This window comes from Leishmania panamensis (assembly GCF_000755165.1).
Source record: "Leishmania panamensis strain MHOM/PA/94/PSC-1 chromosome 34 sequence".
Classification (NCBI taxonomy): domain Eukaryota; phylum Euglenozoa; class Kinetoplastea; order Trypanosomatida; family Trypanosomatidae; genus Leishmania; species Leishmania panamensis.
In genome coordinates this window covers 788,414-798,980 of record NC_025881.1, presented here as the reverse complement: position 1 = coordinate 798,980, position 10,567 = coordinate 788,414, and the positions used below count along the sequence as shown (strand labels likewise).

The following is a 10,567-nucleotide window of genomic DNA, read 5'->3' as shown; positions in this document are numbered from 1 at the left end:
GCGAAAGGAAGACGCGCACGGAACCTCTCAGGCGCACTAAGAGCCAAAAAAGGAGGCCACCGAAAAGCACACGCAACGTGTACAAACCTTACGAGAATGGGAGAAAGGGCAAAATTGTGCGCGCGGCTGTAGGCGTCGATGGTGAGCTAGCAAAGCACAAGACACCGCCACCTGTGCGAATGTGTATGATAGGGCGGGTGCTGGAGGGGGGACGGTGTACGTTTATCTGCGCCGTTGTGAGTAAGATGCGCCTGCGCAGTGAGGTCCTTCTCCGCGCCTTGTCGCAGAAAACGAACTCAGAGGGCCTTCCAAGGGATGATGGGAGCAGAGCACACACAACCAATTGAATAGCAAGCAAAGCGGCAGCAAAAGATGGGAAAGGGAAATTAAGAAGGAACAGAATAGGGAGGAGCCGAAAAGGAAAAAAAAACTCAAAAGTCTAAGCAAATTGTCAGGGATACAGGCCAGGTGTACGTGGATGGTTTCCTGTGTTGCACACCTACACAGGGAAAATGAAGAGGAGCACAAATGTGCCAAATAATTAAGCGAGGAGAGCGGTGAGAAGGACGGGGAAGGAGAAGATGCACCGAAGTCTGTCGAAAGTAGCGCTGTGTGACAGTCACTCTTATGGCATGGGAGAGAGACGCCGCGCCACACAAGTACAACAGTGGCATCGAGAGAGAGCGCGCGAGCCGCGGTTCTTCTGCGAAACAGAAGGATGGTATAGAATGCATTGGAAAGGGAGCCAGGCAATCCACCGAGCAATGGCGAGCAAAGCGCACCACCACTATCCGTTCTTCCCCTTCTCGTCCACGTAGCAACCGCTTTTGCGTGTCGGTGTGCAATCTCATTTTGTTGCTGCTTACCCCGCATCGCCGCCTTCTCGCCGGCCAGAAAAGAGATGAGAAGAGCATGAAGGGCTTGACTGGGAGAGAAGGCGATTAAATCATGACAGCGGCGCGCCATCTGTGTTGATTCAGCAGACGCCTAGGGCAGTAGTACTCTGCATTTGGGGGGGGCACCGACACCTTCCTCCGCACTCACCCATCCCTCAAAGTCACATAAAATACACATGCACACATGCGCACATTGCGGTCCAGTAAGTCTTAGCACACCCACGCATCACACACCTCGCGCCCTCGGCCTTTCGTTTGCTGGGAGGGAAAGACGCTGCCCTCCTCCAAGCGCTGCAAGTCGATCCCCGTACAGCCCCGTCCGCCCCTCTGACAACGGTGTTGCGTTGATACGACGTGCACTGCACGTCACCACAAAGTGGTGCAGTTGCACCCGCAATAGCGGCTTCGCGGCGGGTATATTAACAGCGGCAGTGTGGGCTTCGAGAATGGCCTGCAGCGTGTCTAGCGGATCTTCCACACCGCGGCGACGCCGCACGCCGAGCGGAGACCACGCTGCAACAAGGTCCTCCAGAGGACTTTCGGTACCCTGGCCCAGGCTAGCAGCTCCATCCGGGGGGGTTTCTGTAACATCGACAAAAAAATCCTCTTGATTGCCATCTGCCGGCAGAGCAGCCTTTCGCTGCCGCTGTAGCACGTCTGCCTTGAACCGCATCTTATTCCACCACAAGGATCCCGTCGGCCCGTAGAGAGATTGATACAGCGGGGCTGCGCGGTAGTGAGCTGCCAGTTGGGCGGGTTGAAGAGCGTACTCAGATGTAAACCAGCGACGGCGCACACTAGGGAAAGGGAAAAAGACATCAGCATGGCCGCAGCGCAGTGTCTCGTGTACCTCGACAGCGCGACGCAGATGGCACGCGTGGTTGTCATCGGTGGTTAATTCTCTGGCAGCGGTGATGGCAGTCAGCTGCAGTGTTTCTCGCGCATCCTGGTGTGTACTATTGATGTAATCGCTCGTATCTGTCGCCGCCCACTCCGGCGCAGCGACCTCCGCCTCTGCGACGTGGCCGAGGATGGCAACGACTCCGTGCGGGCGCAGAGTGCGGTGCGCGAGGGATAAGTGCCACGGGGCGTCGAAAAGCATCTCACGGGCAAACACGTTACTGGCCAGCACAATAAGGTCCAGAGAGCTCGGAGCAACGTGCTCGAGCGGGGAATACAGGGAAGGCATCCGAGCTGTAGAGGCGCTCGTAAGATAGTCCCCACCACTGCTACACGGCACGGATGACACAGCCGCCGTCGACATCGATGGTTCTACATCAAGCGGGTGGCCTGCGAAGGTGCTGCCCGGCGGCGACAGCCGAGTTTGGGCAGCGTTCGCAGTGATTGCCCTGCCTGCCTCGTACTTGCGTGGAATCAGGGTACCGATGTGAGCACCGGGAATGTGTGATCGACAGCGGTCCCAGATGCACCGAACCTGCGCCTTTGATGCCGTGGACGGGCAAATTACGAGGCAGTCTTTGTGAAAGGGAACGGAGTCCGCGAGTACGGAAAGCCACGCGTCGAGCGGCTCCGCAAAAAGGCCTTGTGGACCTCGTGATGAGCCCTGTAGAGCATGTCCGAATGGTGACAGGAGGTTTTGTTTCGAAAATGCAGCTACTGTGTCAGCACCGTTGGCCTTCGAGTGTCGACAGCCTCGTGGTGAAGCTGATGATCGTTGCTGCCGCACGCCTGTGAGCGTGCAAAAACTACGCTGCAGAGGGCCTGCACAGCCCAGCTGAGTCGGTCGCCGCCTACATGGGTGTGCCGATAAAGTGCACAAGGGCATGGGACGGAGTTAGAGCTTTGGCAAAGAAAAGAGAGTGCAGACGTGAAGAGGAAGCGACCCTGTTCTCCTCCGTGTCCTCAAAAAGTCCTTTTTTTTTGGCTCTCGTGTTGCAGTGTCTCTCACGAAGAGTAGGAGCCCACCAGAGAGGAAAAACAAGACCAGAGTGAAAACAAATGCAGAGATGAAGAGCTGGTATAGCGCATACAAAGGAAATCACATGAAGATAGCCACTGAGCTGCGTTTCTTTTTCTGTGGCTTTTGTGTGTGAGAAAACAACGACAGCGACGCTGTTTCAGAGGCGTTGCCCCTCCCCTAACCGCCTTTTCCTTCGTAAGCACACAGGCAAAACCAAAAACAAGGCCTGGCCAGCGAAGGCCACCGCCATCGATACCTCCTCTCCACTTCTCTCCGAATATGTGAAGCTCTTCTCTGCATCGAGGTGCCTCTCTCAGACAGCGTGGACGCCACAGCATACACAGCACCGATTCAGCTTCACGTGTTCGGTAGTAATCTTTTTTTGGTCGCCTTCCTTCGCCTTTGGATTGTGAAAGGGGTGAGCCAACAGAGAGGAAAGAAGATAATGTGGCCGTTACGCACTGACGCACAAAGAGGCACAGCCAGCGGCAAGAAGAGAGGTGCAGAAGCAAAAGTGCACAGAGAAGTGCGTTGGTGGGGAGGGTAATAGACACGTTAGGGGCTGAGCTCAGTAGTCCCCTGTTGTGGAGCAGACGTCATTGTCTCTCTCTCTAGTGTACACCAACTTCGTTTTCTTTTCAGCGCCCCTTCCCTACACTCCACGTACGCGCACGCTCGTTCAAGAGGAGTACACCGCACATACACACACGCACGCACACACGTGGTACGCCGCTGCTACAGTGAGCCCTTACAACCCCGAAAAGAGGTATTGTGAGAGAGAGAGAAATACACAGGGGAGTGGGGGAGGTGAAACGCGTCGGAGATACAAGGCAGAAACACACACACGCAGAAGAGGTGTTTTTACCTTTCGAGGGCACCCGCGCAACACCACATTTGTGTCTCCTTGGCTTGTCCTTGCCTATGGCCCTTGCCATCCTCCGCGACCACAGTCGAAGCAATCCACCCCATCGGCGATCACTGCGGTTACGGGTAGGGTGCGAGGAAGCTGATCTCCGGAACCGCCTGCTGCGGGGACTTTTGCCAGCTGCTGTGCGCGTGCAGCCCATCGTTCATTTCGTTGCGTCGGATGGTCTCGCGCCAGATGCCCGTGCGGAAGTATTTGGTGTGCTGCGAGAAGCGCCACTGAGTTCCGCTGCGCGGGTTGTACCCTACGAACTCGGTCATCTTCGGGCCGCGCTGCAGCTCGTCGATAAACATATAGCGCATGCGCGTCCACGGTCGTGGCACCAGTGGCGACTCTGCCAAGCCACACTTCATTCCGTAGCGCTTAAGCGTGTCCTGCACCGGCTCCATCGCCTCTGTCAGGCTTGGGTGCGGCAGCTTCGAGTAGAGCAGACCACCCGGGCGGAGCTCAGCGTACAGGGAGCACTGCTCTATAGCATCCATGCCGATGCGAAGGTCCAATTCACCGTTTGACTGAGTGAGTCCCCACTCGCCTGAGTGCACAAAGAGAGGGTTTAAAACGACAGGGATGCTCTGCCCAGTTATGTAAAGTACCACTGGGCCCGCCCGGATCGCGTTGACGTGAGCATCGCTCTCCTCCGGCTTGGCAGCTGCAAGAGACGAAGACAACAACGCAGGAGTGCTGTTCACACGATCGCCGTAGTTCGGCTTTGCATACACCGCCTCTTCTATGTGGTAGCCGGTAAGAAGACGCGTCGATGGGCACCTAAGCTGCTCCAACCAATGCAGTGGCACCACCGTGGTGGGAAGCAGGGGGTCGACTAAGGCATCCTCTACGCGAATCGAGCGACGATGGTTGCGGGACATTATCTTGTAGTCAACATACATGCTCCCGCACTTTATGCGGAAGCAAAAGATGCGGCAAGTTCGCAGCATTGCTACAATGAAAAGTGAAGAGACTCACCGTGCGTGGAGGCTAAATGGGGATGAGTGGCTTTGTATTTCGGCACGTATGATCAAGTCATCTCACTCTGCAGCAAAAGAAGGAAAGATGAGCGTTGCGGCTTCTCTGAGATTCCTCTCGACTGCGGAGGTGAGAGGGACTTGGCCTACGCCCCCGGTGAACACAAACCGGAGCCCCTTTAAGTGAAACAAATCGACTCACCTAAAAGGGAAGCAAAAAAGACAATAAGTGCTTTGAACGTCGCACACACGCACGCAGGAAACATATCCACGACGTGAAAGCAAATGCGCGCACAGCTCCATAAAAGAGAAAGGTGCACAGAGAAAGAGAGCGGGTGAGAATGACAGACGCACTGGGGGAGAATCAGGACTGGAACAGTGGCGGCTACGACTCACGGTGCCAGGGAAGCAGGTGGGAAGAACAGGCTGTCGGAAGCAACAAGAACAGCGAAGGCGGTAATTTGTAGGGGTAGAGGACAAAGTCCACTCAGGCTGACACACCACACGGTAGAAGAAACCCATTGTCAGTGAAACTCCCTTTCTTCCCAGGCGCCTGCTTGTCTCTCGCTCTTGACCTCTTCGAGGGTCGAGCACAGGGGGAAGGGAGACAAAGATTCCGTGCATCCCTGCATGCATCCTAGAATCCGTTGACCTTTGCACGCGCGAGAGAGAAATGGGGCGGAAGAGAGAGTCGTCCATAAAAGAGAGTGAGAAGTCAAGTCATCCCTTTCTCTCTATAATTGCCTCCGCCTCATGGAATGGGAAACGCGCTGTAAAGCATGTCAGATGTGCGGATTGTTTTTTCTAGACAAAGAGAACAGCGAAGAGAAGAAGTTAAAACAAAGTGAGAGAGAGAACAGTGCGAAAAGTGAAAGGGAGTAAAGGGAAAAGATAGGAAATCACCGGAAAAAGGTAAAACAGGTAAAGAGAAAGAGTTACTTCACAAGGAGGAAGTGGCGGACAGCGAAGGAGTAAGGCGGGTGTACGCGGGAAGAAAAGCCGAGAGAGGCATAACGGAAAAGAGAAGAGGAGAGGAGCCTGAAGCACGACAAGGCATGCCAAAAATGTGGAGGAGGACGAGGACTAGGGCAGAGAAGGTGAGTTGTACACACGGCGTCCAAAGAAGGCTACCACGTCAACGCTTATAGCATGTACGTGGCGCAATCCCAACACTTATTAACCACTCACCTCGAGAGCCCCTCTCCAACTACACGTTTGCCCCTCCTTCCCTCTTCCTAATTCCCACTCCCTCCCCGCGCGTCCCACTGCACAGCAGCACCGCATGTCTTCCCTCTTCACCTCCTTGACTATCTTTCTGTTTCTATGACATCAAGAGACTTGGCTGTGCCCCTTACTTGCCCGGGTACTGCGCAGCCTTCTGCTGCTCAAGCAGCTCAGCGAACTTGTGCTTGAAGTGCTCCGAGTGCTCGTGCATCTTCTTGTTGAACTTCTCCGTGTGCTCCTTGATCATGCGCTCGAACTTGTCGTAGTGCTCCTTCATCTCGGGCGACAGCGTCGACTCATCCGGCTTGTCCGCAAAGAACTTGGCGTTCTGCTCCTGCATCTTCTTGTTGAACTCCTCATCCAGGCGGTCCAGCTTCGCCGCAAACTCCTCGTACGTGGTGGCCATGGTTTAGAGGGGAGTGTGTAAAAAGGGGGAGAGGGGGGAGAGTCCTGAGATGGATTGGTTTGGGTTGAATGTGGTGAGGGGAGGAAATTGAGGGAGAGACAGCACAAAACTACCTAGATGCGCACCTTCTCGTGATGCGGTGGGCGTGGAAAAGGAAGTTTTTTGAGCAGAGAGCAAGACGTGAAGTAGTTGTGTGGTTGTGAGGGTTGCACATTTACCCGCACATTGCAAGCACAGGCACGTGCACAGACGTTCGTAGTGGCAAGTGGTTGGGCAAATATGAGTCAAGGTGGCCGCAACACACAGGGGAAGCGAAGAATAAGAAGAGGGAGTAAGCAGAGAGGCGCACACATAAAAGTCGAAAGATCCCAGCAACTGAAGAGTGCGACATACGAGGTGGGAGAAAGCACACCAAGAACAAGTAGTACATGAGCGAAAGGGGTATTGCCCGTCGACTGGCCAAGGGACGAAAAAGGGGGTCTCCTGTTACAACGCTGAGGATGCCCTTCTGTACGCCTGCTCCCATTCGACACCCCACACCCGTGCGGAGATAAGCCAGGGTGAGAAAGATGAAAAGCGAGCCACGGCAAACGAGAAGAAGAGCTGAACTGACGAGGACAGGGAGAAAAAAAGGCGCTGCTTTGCAGTGATTCTGACGCGGAAGAAAAAAGTGCGGGGATCTTTTTCTCTTCTTCGCTTCGCCTGGCTCGCACAAAAAATGCTCCCTCCCCTCGCGTGACCGTATGAGCTAGCAGCATCCTTGGCTCCATCACGAGAGGGAGAAAGAGAGACCCACCCACCTCACACGCACCGCCGCACGTTGACTATCCTGTTCCGGTGCCACCTTCGCCCCCTCCTCGACGTGCAGCCAAGCAGCTCGCTGAAGCGGCCTACTGGTGAACTGTTTCACTTGCTCCGTTAGCGTTCATTGCATTTCGTTTTTACTGCCGATTGGTCTGCAAAAGTACATGGTGGCGAGTGTTCACCGCGCCATTGTGCTTGCGCTGCCCCGCGCCGTCTCTCGTCCGGCACACAGCGGTACACCAGAACATCATGTGCAGGGCGCAGGTACACTGGCAAAGAAGGCACAAAAACCAGCAATTCTCTCTTTCTCTGAGGTTTTTCTCCGTTTTATTTCTGAGGCAGAAAATTTTCGTTGTCCTTCAGCTCCTACATACGTGCATTGATTATGGTGATGATGATGATGTATAGGCGTGTGCGTGTACGCGTGTGTAGCCTGGTGAGACCCATTTGACTGTATGGAAAGGCCATATTCCACAGCAAGCGCGTACGTACCTAAACACAGCCACGCACAGAGCAACGTGCATTCGTATAAGACCTCACTAGCCCTGTCTTTCACCTCCGCTCTCTAGCCCTGACCGCTGCACAAGCCAGCAATTAATTCGGAAGCAAGGGAAAGGTTGATGCAAAGGCAAATAAACGAAAAAAGTGAAACGGAGCCACGGTGATAAGGCACCCATCTCTGTGTATCAAACAAGCATACGACTCTACCATGCAGCGCGAGGAGAAAGGGGAAATGAAGGGGAAAAAAATGTAAAAAAAAACATACGACAGATTGATAGACGTCTTTATACATGGCACCGACCCTCGCCCTAAGGAAACTTTTTCTTCTAGTCTTACTTGCCCGGGTACTGCGCAGCCTTCTGCTGCTCAAGCAGCTCAGCGAACTTGTGCTTGAAGTGCTCCGAGTGCTCGTGCATCTTCTTGTTGAACTTCTCCGTGTGCTCCTTGATCATGCGCTCGAACTTGTCGTAGTGCTCCTTCATCTCGGGCGACAGCGTCGACTCATCCGGCTTGTCCGCAAAGAACTTGGCGTTCTGCTCCTGCATCTTCTTGTTGAACTCCTCATCCAGGCGGTCCAGCTTCGCCGCAAACTCCTCGTACGTGGTGGCCATGGTTTAGAGGGGAGTGTGTAAAAGGGGGAGAGGGGGGAGAGTCCTGAGATGGATTGGTTTGGGTTGAATGTGGTGAGCGGAGAAAGAGACTGGCAGCGTTGTGCTTGTGTGCGTGCGTTTATTGAGTTCAGTAGTCGTCCAGAGAAGTGCGAAAAGAGGATAGTTGGGGCAGCAAGCAGCACAAGCCCACAAAGAAAAGCATGAACCGAGAGAGAGAAAAAGGAGAAGGTTGTAGTCAGACATGTGGAACTGCCCTTCTTCTTTGAAGATCGGCATTGCTCACCTTCTATGCCCACATGAAGCGGTGACAGCCAGGGGGGTCATGGTAGAGGGGGGGGGGTGCGGGGACTTAAGGTGGTCTCACCTCCCAAGGGGTTTGGCTGTGCGCTACTCGAAAAAGAAAGAAAATAAGCACATGCCGACGTGCCTTCTGATGAGGACACGTCCGCACGCTTCGATGTGGTGCCCATTTCGTTTGCTTCTTTTGCACTTCGGCAAGAGTCTTTTCTTGGCGGTGTTCGTTCTGCTGATCGTTTCTCAGATGGATGCATTGGGGGGAGGGGGTGGATGAGGGCAACATGGTCGACGAGAGAAACAGGCGAAAAAAAAAAACGTGAGATGAAGAAAAAAAAGAACACAATCAACGAAGACATAAATAAATAAAGAGAGGTGTAGGAAATAAGGAGGGAAGCGAGAAGTAAAAGAAAGGCACACCTACACACTCCCAATATGAGAGACAGAGAGAGAGCATGAAAGAGGATGAGCGATACGGAGCGTAGCTCAGTATCGCTAGAACAACGGCAGCCAACTGCAACCTGTGTGGAGGGGGATATGAAGAAAGAAGGCAAGCACGGTACGCGTGGCGGTAGTCGTGTTCGTAGTGCTTACCCTTGAAGACTTGCTGAGATGACTTCATAAAAACGAAGCCAGGGAGTCGGGGGTAGTACTAGAGAGAGAGACAAAAAAAGGGGTGATTCACGCTGGGTTCAACAAGTCTACAGACACACACACATATATATATACGTGTTTGCATATATATGTATATATGTCTGTGTACAGGTAGAAAAAGGAAGGCGGTGATATTGTGTTTTAACCTGCCGAAGGTGCACCTCACTGTATGGTTCTCTCTTTTTTTCCCTCAAGCAATTGTTCGTCCGACTGCTTGCCTCGACTTTGCGTTATTTCCTTATCCACCCCTCCTTCCTTTCCCCACAGCACCCGCCTTCTCTGAGATGCCTTACCGGCATGGTCCACATATTTGGTAAGGAAAGGTTTGGATGGTAAGACCAAGAGAAAAAGAGAGTGAGACAAGGGAAGAGTGTACAGTGGAGTCCAAGGAGATACAGAAGACGTGCAGCAAAGATATACATGAGCTGGGAAGAAGACGAGAGAGGAGGAAAAGCGGATCAACACGGAACAGCAACCACACCCCTGAAAAGGTACCTGGACCGGAGGACCAATGCGACGAGAAGCGAAATGCGAGTAGGGGATATCGGGAATCAACTAGGGCAGGGACTCACGATATTGCGAAAAAAAAAAGAGAGCGTGTATAGAGATAGAGGAAAATCTGTGCACCCACGCAACGTTCCACAATAGACACCGCACCCCACACATTTTGTCAGCAAAGAGTCACTTCAAGTTGCGCTTGAATGCCTTAAACAAGACTAAGGCAGAGGGCATCCCTTCGCTTCTCAGACTTCTCACTCACTCAACCTCGCTACACCTTTCCTGTCGCCAACATTGCCAGTGTATAGATCCGTTCATCTTGAGCGTAAAGAAATGTATACGGTAAAAGGTGAACAGAGTGGAGCGGAAGTGAACACAGATGGCAATAGAGTGCAAATGAAGGTTAGCAGACACGAGTGCGCGGCATTCACAACCGCACCGCTTGCCTCGCTGCACGTTCCCCGCGCCCTACACACTTGCATGAAGAGGACACCATAAGGAAAAGAGGCACAAATCAAAACAGCAGAAGCACCTCCAGCATTGCACTCTCCTACCTCAGTGCCCAGTTGACATGACTCCAGCTCCGCCGCGACCACACACGCGTACGCCTGAAGACACAAGGATAGAGGCTGCTTCAATGGGAAACTTGAGAGAAGGAAGGACGGTGGGTGCACACTCCTTCCTACACTCATCATCCCCCCCCCCTAGCAGTTATCCAGCTCCTTCTGCTGAGTTGCGTCACCAACGCATCAACATTCAGGCAGACACATACCCACACACGTACAGTTCGTGGGCACAGAAGCTACATGTATGGTAACCGCCTCATCATACGCCCACGGAGGCAAGCAGGCGCATTGTTGTGCTTCTCACC

General features: G+C 53.5%; 4 protein-coding genes across 4 annotated transcripts; all 4 read right to left on the bottom strand.

The window, feature by feature from the left end:
* Window positions 1-1,122: 1,122 nt before the first annotated feature.
* LPMP_342100 (hypothetical protein) lies at window positions 1,123-2,682 on the bottom strand (the record flags this gene model as incomplete). Its single annotated transcript, XM_010704334.1, has 1 exon — window positions 1,123-2,682. The coding sequence occupies one exon, from the start codon at window positions 2,680-2,682 to the stop codon at window positions 1,123-1,125; it is 1,560 nt and encodes a 519-aa protein (XP_010702636.1).
* Window positions 2,683-3,801: 1,119 nt separating this feature from the next.
* LPMP_342090 (hypothetical protein) lies at window positions 3,802-4,677 on the bottom strand (the record flags this gene model as incomplete). The annotated part of the gene is made up of 1 exon (XM_010704333.1): window positions 3,802-4,677. One exon carries the CDS (start codon window positions 4,675-4,677, stop codon window positions 3,802-3,804), a length of 876 nt encoding a protein of 291 aa, XP_010702635.1.
* Window positions 4,678-6,055: 1,378 nt separating this feature from the next.
* Window positions 6,056-6,334, bottom strand: LPMP_342080 (kinetoplastid membrane protein-11; the record flags this gene model as incomplete). Its single annotated transcript, XM_010704332.1, has 1 exon — window positions 6,056-6,334. One exon carries the CDS (start codon window positions 6,332-6,334, stop codon window positions 6,056-6,058), a length of 279 nt encoding a protein of 92 aa, XP_010702634.1.
* Window positions 6,335-7,971: 1,637 nt separating this feature from the next.
* Window positions 7,972-8,250, bottom strand: LPMP_342070 (kinetoplastid membrane protein-11; the record flags this gene model as incomplete). The annotated part of the gene is made up of 1 exon (XM_010704331.1): window positions 7,972-8,250. One exon carries the CDS (start codon window positions 8,248-8,250, stop codon window positions 7,972-7,974), a length of 279 nt encoding a protein of 92 aa, XP_010702633.1.
* Between the last annotated feature and the right edge of the window lie 2,317 nt (window positions 8,251-10,567).